Here is a 15,819-nt window from a genome sequence, read left to right as displayed (position 1 = left end):
TTCTAGGACATCAATTTTAACACTTGAGGTTGTACTTCAGCACTTTATATTTTTTTTTTTCATAAGGGGCTTAGGGCTCCTCTATTTAGCTTTGGCAGGCCTAGCCATATTTACTGCTTCTTTAAAAAAATAAAAGGTATTATTATTATTATTATTATTATTATTATTATTATTATTATTATTATTATTATTATTATTATTATTATTATTATTATATGCATACATAAAGCACAATTTTTGGGCTTTATATGCATAAAATTCAACTGTCTCACAGTTTCAGTTCATTGAAAGTGCTCCTGAGAGTTGAGCATTGCCCCGAACAAGAAGAATATTGTCACGGGGATGAGAGCTTTATGTCGTGTAACATGTCGTGTAACAATATTGCTCAGCCATGTAGTCACTCTGATCTTGCTTCTGAGTGCAATTATTGAAGACTTCCTCTTTCTAATGTGACAGCTGAAAGTATACTTATACATGGCATTGAATGACATACGATGTATTTTTATTAATCATCCTAAAAATGGTGCTTAATCTCGTACGTTTATTTATACAGGTGACACATTATTGTGCTTAAACTTAATTGTATACACACCGTTAATGCCCTGTTATATGAAAGCCTGGCAAACCAGATATCTGTTGGTGCTTTTATTTAATGTTAACTGTCTTAATATTTTATTGCCATACTATTTCATATTACAGGATGGACTTCTATATTGGGCCCATGTTCTGATTTTAAACTTTGCAAGGCCTTTCTGTTGTCAGCATGCCTTGAAGGCTTAATAAGTAAATTTAGACAGAGAGCCATAGTCATAGTCAGCAGTAATTCTTCACTTTTTTTTTCTAATTGCATTTATATTGATTTGTTGGGCTGGCCAGCCAATCTGGGAGATAAGAATGACAAGGTGTCAAGGGAACCAACTGCAAGTGCTCAAAAAAAGAAATGGAAAAATAAGAAATGGCATGAATTCTAATGTGCTTCACTTAAGGTGATCTCTCCCAAAGAAACACTGATGTAAATTACTGCCACTGATGTGGTTGAGAAGCGCACTGCTGTTGCCTGACAGTGCTCAGTTTAGCAGAATACAGAGAACTGCAGTTAACTGGCAAACCCTCAAAATTTATAGGTTTTGCTTCATTGCATTACTTTCACAGTTAGCTCCAATGTGCACTTCATGTGAATGCTTGTAGACCCTTAACCACCCAGAGGTATACGTTATGTTGTGCTGTAATTGTGTTCGAGCCTACTTAGAACACGTAGATGCAAAAAATGTTTTCGAAATGGTGTCATAACAGTGGTGTACATGCATTCGAAGATCGGAATGAGGCCTTCGCCCGTCTCGAACTTTTCGTTGCTATGCTCTATTTTTCAGTTTGTGTCTCCTCCTTGCATGGTTAGAAGAAGGTGATGGCAGCGCATGTATATCTGCTTCAGAGAAACGGGTTCTTGTGGGGGCTGACATGACGAGATATGAATGCGGTCCTCCTGACCAAAGCTGGAGAAACCAAATGGCCTAATGAGGAGCAGGGGATTTTTTATTTGGTGGTGTGCCTACGGCTTGGAGCACTTTTATGTTTGCCATTGTTAGTCATGACAGCGTCCTAAACTCGTTGCGCTTTTGCCTGAAATGTTAAAACACTGGGGGTGATTCAGGGACCCTTTGAGCATTTATTGTGGTCCACTGTATCGCAAAATGGCTTAAAATTTTCTCTCTGTTATTCTCTAGAGTGACCACATTGCATAGTTCTTCACACTTTTTAAAGTGTAGCTAGAGAAAATTGAAGGTGCACTCTTTTCGTATACTGCACAGAAGTACAAATTAGTGCAGGCATGCCGTGATAGCCTCTCCACGTGTCCGTCAGTCTTGATCAAACTTTCACTGGTGTTATTTTGAATGTTTTCCATCCTTCCATTCAGTCTAATAGCCATCATCTGCAGTTTCAACCATAGGAGATACCTTGGGTTGGTTCGAAATCAGAATATGCTACTCAACAAATAGACAAAAATTTTCCTTGCAAGGACATAGAGCTACAGGATTGATTTATCCCGCATTATTTGTTATGTTTTTTTTTTTCTAGTGGGAGTAAGCTTACTTGGTAAATTGAAATTGGGAGGCTACCGGGTAATTGAGCATTGCCACCAATATTTATGTTGTTGCACTTACTAGCTTTTAATGGTTATTACTAGGGACGAGTAATGGTCACAGTGTAGATTTGCAAATGTGTTTCATGCAGGAGCGACCAAAACATATTGATTTAAAGTGTAAAAAAAAACTTGATTAGCAAGGGAAGAGCAATTTATTGTATAGCTGTTCCGTTTACTCTGGTGTGCCACTTAAGTGTCACATTTTACAAAAGCGATGGTAGACAATTCTGAATGTGAACCACATGCTTTGAAAATCACGGGTCACGTGCAGTACCTACAATTCCATTTCATTTCACTTTGTTCAGCACGCACGCTGCAAGTGTTCTCAGCTACACTTCAGCAATGTCAGCTGGAGTGGTTATTTAGTTGGGTACGTGAAGAGAGGGACCACTGTTTTCATTTCTACTGCATAATTTGATCCATTACGTTACTTCGCAGTTTGTTAGGACCTTTACTTTTTCACGTGCAACTACACTGCACATCCTTCTATGCAGGTCATAGCTTAGTGTAGCTTAATGTGAAAATTGGCCTCTCGTCTTTACCGAATGTTTAGTTTCCTGATGCAATCACTAATAATTCGTAGGCATTCGTTGCCTGCCGCAAATAAGAAGGGGTACACCTCATATGATTAGACTGCAGGTTTTACTAGCAAAACCGTCAATTCCCTACATCTTGCAGCCAGTCTATTCCCTACATCTTGCAAGCACAGAGAACAGGTTTTACATCCGCAATCATTAGTCAGTATATTCTCTAACCTTCTAAGTAATTAGTGTAATGACGTAAATAACTTCATAAAGAAGTCTCTATTCAGCGAGATCTGCCGAAAAAAGCAGATCAGTAGAGCAGAAGTAACCAAGCCGCTCAGCAGGGCAGATGGAGTTACCTGTTGGTTTCTTTCTTTTTGTTTCTCACTGTTTCTAGTGGGCACGCAAGATATTTTTATGTGCACGAGGAAACCGGCCATTCCCAGTGGCAGTTCCCCGATGTGCCTGATTCCACCTCTCCCATGACTGAGGTGATATTGCTTTCTGACCAGACAACGGCTGCCTTGCTGCTGCAGCCAGCGCCACCTCCGCCCCCAGAGACAGGTAGGACAGCAGTTGAGGTTCAACGCGTAATCCATTATTGGATTAAGTGTTGAAAGGTATCTTTCATGGCCAGAATCTGTGCTATTTGCACATAAAATGCTGTGTGTAGTAACAACACTGATCGAAAAAAAAAAGGCTACGCTTAACAGGGTCAATGCAGCACATTCGCTTGGCACTGTGCTGCAGTTTCTTGATTGTGATGTCAGATCGCGTTGCTTCGTGAAGGCGGAAAGGTGCTGGCTGCTGACCACCTCATTGTCATTGCCATAAAAAATTTCACTGCCGAAACAGCGAAAATAATTGCACTCTTCGTGAAAACATCGAGCCTCGTCAGCGAGCTGCATCAGATATACTTCAAGTTGAATAAGCTGTCTTGCGAGCCCGAGGTTGAAAAAAAGTGCTCATGTGTAGCGGGCCTCTTCGAAAGGTGCTAGTACTTTTGCGCTGCATTGTTACACTGCTACAGGCAAGGCTTTAACAGTTTTCGAGGTAACCATGCGAGGACTCGTGCTGCAGATTGCATGTATTCCATTGAATTCCCTTGTCCCATCAAAAGCTGAATATGCATTCCGTTCATTTGATTAAAAAACGGAGCTATGCCTGGGCCAGTGTATCTAGAGACAAGGCAAATTGTAGTTTCGATTGTAACAGGAGTGCCCCTTTCTTTTTTTTCGCCAATTCATGTTATTAGTTCTTTATTGGATAAGGTTATCTGCTTCTGAAAATTCGCTTGTTTTTGTTGGCAGTAGTTAATAATCAAAGTAGATATGCACACACATTACGCATGCTACGAATGCATGGACATGAATAAATATTGCCACGTTTCATTTCTCAAGTTTTGTTATCGTCCCAAAACACTACACAATTCTTAGCGCAAACCGCGCCTGCAGTTTTCGAGAAGTTTCCAGACTGTAGTAGACCATTTCGATAAGATAACGCCTACTCTGCGAACTGTACAGATTATTCTGGAACCTATGCCACTGCCAGCGATAACGCTAGAACATTCGACGGCAAGAGTAAAAATGCCGACGCGCTTCACCGCTTGTCAGTTGTTGATCGACGGCCGACGCTCCGTTTGCCGCTATCAGTCCAAGACTGCTTTTGTAATCAGACTTTCCATTTACCGGGCACAGGCTCGCCCAAATAAACAGTTAAATTCCAACGTAAAGTCTCCTGTCTTCGGCCACGTCACGACCCCGTGACATCTGGTGGAGGTGCTGCTGCTTTGATGTTCCGGACGCCCCCTTCAAGCCGCGACCCCAGCCCAAGCGGCAAAGAAGACACGTACGCTAACCCTGAACAGCGAACAAGTCGCAGGCAGAGGGGACTACAACCAGAGTACGGGCTTCTTTCTGAAGCAGCCAGGCAGACCCGGATCCCAACATCATCTACTGCAACCATGACCGCCCCCGTGCAGCCTGCACCACTCCTACTCCGGCAACCCAAAGAGCCGCCAACTTTCCGCGGTTCGCCACTGGAAGAACCGAAAAGCTGGATCGAAAGGTTCGACCGCATCGCCGCCTTCAATGACTGGACAGACGATGACAAGCTCCGGCATGTGTATTTCGCCTCAGAAGATGCTGCTCGGGCCTGGTTCGAGAATCAAGAGCGAAGCCTTACAACGTGGGACGTCTTTCTCACCAGGCTCCTCACTACTTTTGCAAGTGTGGTGCGCAAGGAGAAGGCCGCAGCTCTTCTCGAAACCCATATGCAGATGCCAAACGAAAACGTAGCGCTATTCACGGAAGCTATGATTAAACTTTTCCGCCACGTTGACTCCGACATGTCCGAGGAGAAGAAGGTCCGTCTGCTCATGCGAAAAGTAAAGCAGGAACTCTTCGCCAGGCTGATCAGAAACCCGCCAAAGACGTTCGCCGAATTCATTTCAGAAGCATTTACAATAGAGAAGACGCTCAAGATGCGCCCGCGGCAATATAACCCTAGCTTCTCGTCTACAAGCTACGCCGGTATTCAAGCGCTTGGAACCACTGACTTGCGTGAGACGATCCGAGTGATCGTGCAAGAAGAGCTGCGAAAATTACTTCCTTCAGTGCAGCCTCACGTGGAATCCATCGCGGACGTCGTACGCCAGGAGATCCAGCAATCGCTGGGCATTTCTCAACCTCAAGAGCCTCAGCTGCAAGCCATGACCTATGCTGCTGCAGCCCGCCGCCACGCCCGTCCTCCACACGCACGCTAAAACACTGCCCCATCACACTTCCGTCACCAGACACCACCGCCGCCACCACCCCCAGCGACGTCCTACCGTTCGCCGGCGGCCCAGCGCAGTGTGCCAAGAAAGACTGACGTCTGGCGCACCCCTGACCACCGCCCGCTCTGCTACCACTGCGGCGAGGCTGGACACACATACCGCCGTTGCCAGTACCGACAGATGGGACTGCGTGGCTTCGCCGTCAATGCACCGCGTTCACAGCCAGGAGAACGGCCACGTGACATCGCCGACTACCTGACAGAAACTCGGTGGACACCACAAAGCCCTTCCCGTTCGCCGTCGCCCAGCGGCCGCACGTCACCGCACCACCGGCAGTACTCTGGCTCAACGCGGGGCCGGTCTCTTAGCCCGTATCCGGGAAACTAAGGGCAGTAACCGATGGAGGTGCGGTTGCTGTGCGACGAACTACCGAAGATCCTCCGATGACGACGCCGCGACGGAGCTTTCCGAACACAACGCCAACCAGGCAAAGCCCTGACGGCGAAACCTCACTTACCGAAGGTGACCTGACGACGCAACATGGAAGCAGTGGAACAAGCCGACGCAGCCGTGACTCGACGCCACGCCCTAACTGTAATGCGAGACGGCGAACTAGCGACCTCGACGTTCTTATCGACGGCCACAGTGTGACCGCTCTTGTTGATGCTGGAGTCGACTACTCCGTCATCAGTGGGTCGTTCGCCGCGAAGTTAAAGAAAGTTAGGACAGCTTGAGAAGGCCCTGAAATCCGCACAGCCGGAGGTCATCTCGTAACGCCTGCAGAAATCTGCACAGCGAGAGTCACCATTAACGGCCGTATTTATCCTACAGACTTCGTAGTCCTACAGCGTTGCTCGAGAGATGTCATCCTTGGCATGGACTTCTTATGCCTCCATGGTGCTATCATCAACCTAAAAACAAAGTCGATAACGTTATCCACAGAAGAAGCACTACCGCCGCGCACGCCATCAGGAAACCATGCCTTGAATGTGCTGGAAGAACAAGTCACTATTCCGCCTCGCTCAAGCGTCATTATTTCAGTCGGCGCTTCTAAATCACCTGACTTGGAAGGCGTCGTTGAAGGCAGTCAGCATCTGTTGGTCACCCGAAATATTTGCGTCGCAAGAGGAATCGCAAAGCTGCGGGGAGGCAAAGCAACGGTTATGCTCACGAATTTCAGCAATGAGTACAAACATGTGAACAAAGGAACAACGGTCGCATACACCGAAGAAATTGTCGAAGCCACCAATGCTTTCGCCCTCGCCGATTCTGTGGTACCTGCTCAGAGGAACCAAGCCCCTCCCATAGCTTTCGATGTCAATCCCAGACTTCCGAACTATAAGCAAGAATAGCTCAAGGCCCTGCTCCTGCAATACGAAGATTGCTTGTTGTCATCACCAAAAATTCGGCAGACCCCAATCACGAAACATCGCATCATAACCGAAGAAAATGCCAGACCACTCCATCAGAGTCCGTACAGGGTTTCGACGCGAGAACGTGAGGCCATGAAGAGACAAGTTGATGAAATGCTGCGGGATGACATTATCCAGCCGTCCAAGAGTCCATGGGCATCCCCCATGGTGTTAGTGAAGAAAAAGGATGGGACCCTACGTTTCTGCATCGATTATCGCCGCCTGAACAAAATCACAAGAAAGGACGTGTATCCTCTTCCACAAATAGACGACGCACTTGATCGGCTCCATAACGCCAAGTACTTTTCGTCAATGGACCTCAAGACTGGCTATTGGCAAATCGAAGTCAACGAAAGAGACCGAGAGAAGACGGCGTTTATAACACCGGACGGCCTCTTCGAGTTTAAGGTGATGCCCTTTGGTCTTTGCTCAGCCCCTGCAACTTTTCAACGCGTTATGGATACAGTACTGGCAGGATTGAAGTGGCAGACTTGCTTTGTGTACTTGGACGACGTCATTGTGTTTTCCTCGAGTTTCGACGAGCATCTTCGGCGCCTTGAAGCTGTACTTCAAACCATCAAGACGTCCGGGCTCACACTGAAGCCAGAAAAGTGCAGATTTGCGTACGAGGAGCTCTTGTTTCTGGGGCACGTTATTAGCAAGTCTGGAGTTCGTCCCGATCCACGGAAAACAGCCGCTATCGCCGACTTCCCGCCGCCCACTGACAAAAAGGCGGTGCGCCGATTTCTGGGCCTGTGCGCCTATTATAGGCGGTTCGTGAAAAACTTCGCCCGCATCGCCGATCCTCTCACTAACTTTACCAAGGCCGACGTGGAGCTCAAGTCGGAAACGCCGTAGGAACACGCTTTCCAGGAGCTTAAACATCGCCTCCAGACGCCTCCGTTACTTGCCCATTCTGACGAATTCGCCGAGACAGAAATACACACTGACGCAAGCAGCATAGGTCTTGGCGCCATTCTTGTGCAGAGGACTGACGGACTTGAAAGGGTTGTTAGTTACGCCAGCCGATCGCTATCCAAAGCAGAAGCCAATTATTCCTTGCCATCATCTGGGCTACGTCGAAATTTCGCCCCTGCCTCTACGGCAGGCCCTTCAAAGTTGTGAGCGACCACCACGCCTTGTGTTGGCTAGCCACCTTGAAGAACCCTTCAAGTCGCCTCGTACGATGGAGCCTGAGACTTCAAGAGTATGACATTACTGTCATTTACAAGTCCGGCAAGAAACACTCCGATGCCGACTGTCTCTCTCGTGCGCCTGTCGACCAACCACCACCCGACGACCCGGATGACGACTACTTTTTGGGAACGATAACTACCGAAGACTTCGCTGAACGACAGCGGGCCGACCCGGAGCTTAAGGCCCTAATTGAATACCTCCAAGGCAGGACCGCCGAAGTCCCGAAGGTATTCAAGCGCGCACTTGCGTCGTTCTTCCTGCGAAACGGTCTTCTACAAAAGAAAAGCTTTTTACCGCTTCGAGCTAAGTACCTCCTTGTGGGGCCTTCAGCTTTGCGACCAGAACTCCTGCAGGCCCTGCACGACGATTCGACGGCAGGGCACTTTGGTGTTTCTTGCACGCTCGCGAGGATACAAGAAAGGTACTACTGGCCACGTCTTACCATTGACGTCACTCGTTATGTGAAAACATGCCGGGACTGTCAGCGACGCAAGGCACCGCCGACAAGGCCAGGGGGACTTCTGCAGCCAATTGAACCACCTTGCCGACATTTCCAGCAGATTGGTATGGACCTACTGGGGCCGTTCCCGAAGTCAGCTTTCGGAAACAAGTGGATCGTGGTAGCTACCGACTACCTTACCCGCTACGCCCAGACAAAAGCCCTTCCCAAAGGCAGTGCATCCGAGGTAGCTAAGTTCTTCGTCGAAAATATCGTCCTACGTCTCGGCGCCCCGGAGGTCCTTATCACCGACAGAGGAACGGCATTTACTGCCGACTTAACTCAAGCGATCTTGGCATACAGCCGGACAAACCACCGCCGGACGACAGCGTACCACCCACAGACCAACGGCCTCACCGAGCGGGTTAACAAGACGATCGCCGACATGCTGGCAATGTACGTCGATGTCGAACACAAAACGTGGGACGCCATTCTTCCGTACGTGACCTTCGCATACAACACGGCAGTGCAGGAGACGACGCAGATATCTCCATACAAGTTGGTCTACGGAAGGAGCCCAGCAACGACGCTCGATGCCATGTTACCCAACGTCACCAACGAAGAAAACGTCGATGTGAGTGAGTATCTTCAACGCGCCGAAGAAGCCTGACAACTCGCGCGTCTCCGTATCAAGAATCAACAGACGACCGACAGCCGCTGTTACAATCTTCGACGACGCTTCGTGGAATACCAGCTCGATGAACGTGTTTGGGTGTGGACGCCGTTACGCCGACGTGGACTAAGTGAAAAGCTTCTGCGACGATACTTTGGACCGTACAGGGTGGTTCGACGTCTCGGCCCACTTGATTACGAGGTTGTCCCCGACGGCATCACGAACTCTCAACGACGCCGATTGCGACCTGAAGTCGTCCATGTCGCGTGCCTCAAGCCGTTTCATGCGCGTTAACAAACAGAAACAGTGTTTTTTTTGTGTTATTATTGTATCATAATTTATTCATTGTACTTTCTTGCATTGTTGTTGTACCTTTATCTTTAGTTAAAGCACCGAGACGATGCCTTTTTAAGAGGGGGGCAATGCTACGTTCCATTTCCCATGTTTTGTTATCGTCCCAAAACACTACACAATTCTCAGCGCAAACCGCACCTGCAGTTTTCGAGAAGTTTCCAGACTGTAGTAGACCATTTCGATAAGATCACGCCTACTCTGCGAACTGTACAGATTATTCTGAAACCTACGCCACCGCCAACGATAACGCTAGAACATTCGACGGCAAGAGTATAAATGCCAACGCGCTTCACCGCTTGTCAGATGTTCCCCGCAGGGGCGCCTGCGCAAGTAGGCGTTTGGTGTGTAGCGACACCACGGACCCGAGCTAACGGAGGAGTTTTGACTTCTCCCACGCCCAGCCGTGCGTGGCTTTGCCGTGTCCAGGGAAAAGGGGATCCTGGGGGTTGAGCCGACCATGGTGATTGGACCTTTAAGGCCCCGCGGTAGAGGCAACACACCCCTTTGGCCCCGGCTTCACGTAGGCGGCACCACTGGACTGACCCACTCAGGGGAAATCGGCAGTCGCCTTTTCCTATCTCTCTCTCCCTACATCTTCGTCTTTATCTCTTACTATTTATCTGTCCTGTCTTCTACTCTCATTTGTTTACTTCCAAACTTCTTGGCGGCTAGGGTTAACCCTGTGCAAATAGCCTACCTTGGTCTAGGCGCATTGGGTTATAGTGGCGTTGTACGGCTGGCGTCTGCAGGTGTCAGCATCCGCATACTTGTAGCGTCCCCTCGTTGGGCTCCGTGGTGGGTGGCCGCCAACGCTGCTGAACAAAAATAAGACAGGCATGCACAGAGCATTCCCCTTACTATCTGATCGTACCGGCTTAAAGCGGGTACGCACCGATGATATAAATTTTTTCAACCAGCCAAAAGAAACATATCCTCACTATCATGTTATCCACTGTGAAAAAACTGAAAAGCAAGCCAGAACCATCTCTCCTTTTCTGGTTTCTAGATGTCTTACCGAAACTCTTGGCACAGGATACAAGGTAACCAAAATGGCTAGTGGAGACCTTCTTCTCGAAATCCGTGACAAAGAACAATTTGAAAAGCTAGACCGTCTTTCAGATTTCGGTGGCATACCAATAACCATAACACCACATAGATCAATGAACACAACTCGCGGAGTGGTATCTGACATGAACTTACTTGACTTGACTGAGACTGAACTTTTGGAGGGGTGGAAGAGCCAAAATGTCACTAATGTACAGAGAATCATCATCAGAAGAGATAATAAGGAAACACCGACAAAACACTTAATACTCACATTTGCATCCAGTAAACTACCGGAATCTATTCAAACAGGGTACACGAAGACATCTATCAGGCCGTACATACCAAACCCTCGTCATTGCTTCCAATGCCAGAGGTATGGCCATGGCTCTAAAACCTGTCGTGGTCGCCAGACTTGTGCACAATGTGGAGTCCTAGGCCACATGTCTGAGAACTGCAAACAACCGCCACACTGTGTAAACTGCGAAGGAAACCATGCCGCATATTCACGCTCCTGCATATACTGGAAAAAAGAAAAAGAAATAATTTCGTTGAAGGTGAAGGAGAACATTACATTTAAGGAAGCACGGCGAAGAGTCGCTCCATTCTATAAACCTACATACGCTGATGCGGCGCTTCAGGGGGCACCGCCGCACCAGCCCTCGCCACTCCTTCGGCCCGCACATACCGAGCCGGTGGTTGTGGCACCTGCCCCCAAGGCGGCTGTAGCCCAGGCTACACCGCCTACTCCCAAACAGAGACCGGGGACTCCAGAGTCCTCGGGTCTCAAGGCCTCACCTCACCAGGCGAGGCCCGAAACTCGAACTAACAGCCCACACGTGCGGGCATCCAGTGCCTCCGAGGAGGCAACGGATATGTCGGTACCCTTGGTGCCGAAAGAGCGGCGTGGCTCCTTGGAGCGCGCCAAGAAAACAAAAAAGCAGATAACAGGGCCTGGTGACGGCCCTGTTAAGTGAATCCAAACTCCCTGTCTAAACAGCCACTCGCTTTTCGTACACACAGCACTATTTTACATTCACCATGAACACTCAAATTATACAATGGAACGTCAGGGGCCTTCTCAGAAACCTTGACGACATCCAAGAACTCTTGCACAAACACTCACCAAAAGTGCTGTGTGTACAAGAAACGCACCTTAATTTAAAACACACAAATTTTCTTCGTAAATATGTTATTTTCCAAAAGGGCCGTGTTGATGCCATGACATCATCCGGAGGTGTTGCCATCATAGTGAATCAAGGAATTGCATGCACACACTTACAACTCCGAGTGCGGCGATGGCGTAGTGGTTAGAGCATCCGCCTCGCATGCAAGAGGTCCGTGGTTCAAATCCCGGTACCGCGCAGTTTCCAACCGGATTAAAAAAAAAAAAAAAAAAATCCGCGTGATGATGGAACTGCATTAAGAGGCCTGGGGTGCGGCCTCACCGGCAAACACCGCCGAGAACGCACTCCCTCACCAGAGAAGGATTGGCCACCCTGGTGCAGTATCTGGCCACTACCTCCCACATGATTACGTCAAATAACTCACGGCCCTCAGTCCCCTGCAGCTGCGAAGCAACTGACCACGGCGGCGGTCAGATCTGCAACGCAGCAGAGGGTGCTAAGAATCTCTGGATCCGGACAGGCCGCCATTGGAACATGAACTTGGCAACGTTTAACGCTAGAACCTTATCTAGTGAGGGAAGTCTAGCTGTACTATTCGAGGAGCTAGAGGGTGTTAAATGGGATATAATAGGGCTCAGTGAGGTTAGGAGGACAGATGAGGCCTATACGGTGCTACAGAATGGGCACGTTCTTTGCTACAGGGGCTTGGCAGACAGAAGAGAACTGGGAGTGGGGTTCCTCATTCACAGAAACATAGCTGGCAACACAGAGGAATACTATAGCATTAATGAAAGGGTGGTAGGTATCGTAATTAAACTGAATAAAAGATACAAGATGAAGGTAGTACAGGCTTACGCGCCTACATCCAGCCATGATGACGCTTCAGTTGAAAGCTTCTATGAAGACGTGGAATCGGCAATGAGTAAGGTAAAAACACAGTATACTATAGTGATGGGCGACTTTAATGCAAAGGTAGGGAAGAAGCAGGCTGGAGACCGGGCAGTAGGAGATTATGGCATCGGTACTAGAAACGCCAGAGGAGAGCTACTAGTAGAATTCGCAGAACGCAATAATTTACGGATTTTGAATACCTTCTACCGAAAACGAGAAAACCGCAAATGGACATGGAGGAGCCCTAATAGCGAAAATAAGAACGAAATAGACTTTATAATGAGTGCCCACTCTGGAATCGTGCAGGATGTGGAAGTGATTGGCAAGGTACGATGCAGTGACCATAGAATGGTACGGTCTCGAATTCGCCTAGACTTGAAGAAGGAACGACAGAACTTGATACGCAAGAAGCCAATCAATCAGCTAGCACTGAGAGGGAAAGTACAGGAATTCAGAGTGTCACTGCAGAACAGGTACTCGGCTCTCAGTGAGGAAACCAACCTTAGCGTAGATACAATGAATGATAATCTGACGAGTATCATTATGGAGTGTGCAGTGGAAGTTGGGGGCAGGGTAGTTAGACAGGACACTGGCAAGCTTTCACAGGAAACGAAGAACCTAATTAAGAAGCGTCAAATCATGAAAGTGTCAAGTACAACAGACAAAATAGAACTGGCAGAGCTTTCGAAGTTGATTAATAGACGTAAAGTATGCGATGTAAGAAGGTATAACATGGAGAGAATTGAACACGCTCTGAAAAACGGAGGAAGTGTCAAAGCATTGAAGAGGAAACTTGGAATAGGCAAAAGTCGGATGTATGCACTAAGGGACAAAGAAGGCAAAATAACTACCAATATGGATAGGATAGTTAAGATAGCGGAGGAGTTTTACAGGGATCTGTACAGTAGCCGAGTAAACCACGACCTTAATACTATAAGAACTAGCAGTAACCCTAATTACACCCCACCAGTAATGATAGAAGAAGTCAGAAAAGCTTTGGAGAGCATGCAAAGGGGCAAAGCTGCTGGTGAGGATCAGGTAACATCAGATCTGCTGAAAGATGGAGGACAGATTGTGTTAGAAAAACTAGCCACCCTGTTTACGAGGTGTCTCCTGGCGGGAAGAGTACCAGAGTCTTGGAAGAACGCTAACATCATCTTAATACATAAGAAAGGAGATGACAAGGACTTGAAGAATTACAGGCCGATCAGCTTGCTCTCTGTAGTATACAAGCTATTTACAAAGGTAATTGCTAACAGAGTAAAGAAAACATTAGAATTCAATCAACCAAAGGAACAAGCAGGATTTCGAACAGGCTACTCAACAATTGACCACATTCATACTATCAATCAGGTAATAGAGAAATGCTCAGAGTATAACTTACCACTATACATAGCCTTCATAGATTACGAGAAGGCGTTTGATTCAGTAGAAATATCAGCCGTCATGCAAACACTGCGGAATCAGGGCGTAGATGAAGTATATATAAACATTCTGGAAGAAATCTACAGGGGATCAACTGCTACCATAGTGCTTCATAGAGAAAGCAACAGAATACCAATCAAGAAGGGTGTAAGGCAGGGGGACACAATTTCCCCAATGCTGTTTACCGCGTGCTTACAGGAGGTTTTCAGAAGCCTAGAATGGGAACAGTTAGGGATAAGAGTCAGTGGAGAATACCTTAGTAACCTGCGCTTCGCCGATGACATTGCATTGCTGAGTAACTCGGGGGACGAATTGCAACTCATGATTACGGAGTTAGACAAGGAGAGCAGAAAAGTGGGTCTTAAAATTAATCTGCAGAAAACGAAAGTAATGTACAACAACCTCGGCAAAGAGCAGCGCTTCGAGATAGGTAATAGTGCACTTGAAGTTGTAAAAGACTATGTCTACTTAGGGCAGGTAATAACCGCAGAGCCGAACCACGAGATTGAAGTAACTAGAAGAATAAGAATGGGGTGGAGCACATTCGGCAAGCACTCTCAAATTATGACAGGTAGATTGCCACTATCCCTCAAGAGGAAGGTATATAACAGCTGTATCTTGCCGGTACTTAGCTACGGAGCAGAAACCTGGAGACTTACAAAGAGGGTTCAGCTTAAATTGAGGACGACACAGCGAGCAATGGAAAGAAAAATGGTAGGTGTAACCTTAAGAGACAAGAAGAGAGCAGAGTGGATTAGGGAACAAACGGGGGTTAAGGATATCATAGCTGAAATCAAGAAGAAGAAATGGACATGGGCAGGGCATGTAGCGCGTAGACAGGATAACCGCTGGTCATTAAGGGTAACTGACTGGATTCCCAGAGAAGGGAAGCGGGTTAGGGGGAGACAGAAGGTTAGGTGGGCAGATGAGATTAAGAAGTTTGCGGGTATAAATTGGAAGCAGCAAGCACAGGACCGGGTTAACTGGCGGAATATGGGAGAGGCCTTTGTCCTGCAGTGGACGTAGTCAGGCTGATGATGATGATGACTTACAACTCCAAACATCCGTTGAGGCAGTGGCTGTTCTAGCAGTTCTTTTTGATAAACTGATCACAATCTGCACTATTTACATTCCTCCTAGCTATCAGCTGCAAAAACGTGATTTACACTCTCTAATTGATGAACTTCCGGAGCCTTATGTTCTCCTTGGAGACTTTAATGCGCATAGCAGGCTATGGGGTCACTCTCGGTATGACGCGCGTGGTCGACTGATCGAACAGTTCCTTCTCTCGTCGAGCGCGTGTCTCCTAAATCGAAAAGAACCAACCTATTATAATCTCGCTAATAACACCTACTCCTCCATAGACCTAAGCATAGTATCTCCATCTTTTGTGCCTCTACTCCAGTGGAAAGTCGTCAGTAATCTGTACGGAAATGACCACTTTCCCATAGGTTTGAGCACAACTACAGCAACTGAGTGTCCACCCTGTGTTCCCAAATGGCTCATAAACAGAGCCGACTGGGAACGGTTTTATACCATCGCTCGTATAGATTGGAGTGACATATGTACTTTAAGCATTGATGTTGCTGTCGACTACTTCACAGCTTTTTTGATTGATGCTGCAACAAAATGCATCCCACAAACGAATGGACACCCAGGAAAACGGCGTGTGCTATGGTGGAACTCTGAATGCCGAAACGCGCGCAAACAGCAAAACAGAGCTTGGAAGCTGCTTCGGAACTCACCGACAGCTGAAAATCTTGAAACCTTCAAGAAAATAAAGTCTCAAGGCAGGAGAACGCGTCGGCAGGCCA

General features: G+C 47.5%; 1 protein-coding gene across 4 annotated transcripts in view; it reads left to right on the top strand.

The window, feature by feature from the left end:
• The window catches only part of LOC119170368 (uncharacterized), a 51,949-nt gene that overhangs the window by 26,497 nt on the left and 9,633 nt on the right, over positions 1-15,819 (top strand). For 2 of the 4 annotated variants that reach the window (XR_012886674.1, XR_012886670.1), the window contains exon 15: positions 3,065-3,154. Coding sequence is in view for 2 of the 4 variants with exons in the window: in XM_075876507.1 (XP_075732622.1) it covers positions 3,065-3,231 (167 nt within the window). In the remaining 2 variants the exon portion in view is untranslated. Of the gene's footprint in view, positions 1-3,064; positions 3,232-15,819 lie in introns of those variants that run through there. The other 2 variants (XM_075876507.1, XM_037421509.2) reach the window with 1 other exon arrangement.

Source organism: Rhipicephalus microplus, chromosome 2 (assembly GCF_043290135.1).
Source record: "Rhipicephalus microplus isolate Deutch F79 chromosome 2, USDA_Rmic, whole genome shotgun sequence".
NCBI lineage: Eukaryota > Metazoa > Arthropoda > Arachnida > Ixodida > Ixodidae > Rhipicephalus > Rhipicephalus microplus.
This window is presented reverse-complemented; position numbering and strand designations above follow the sequence as displayed.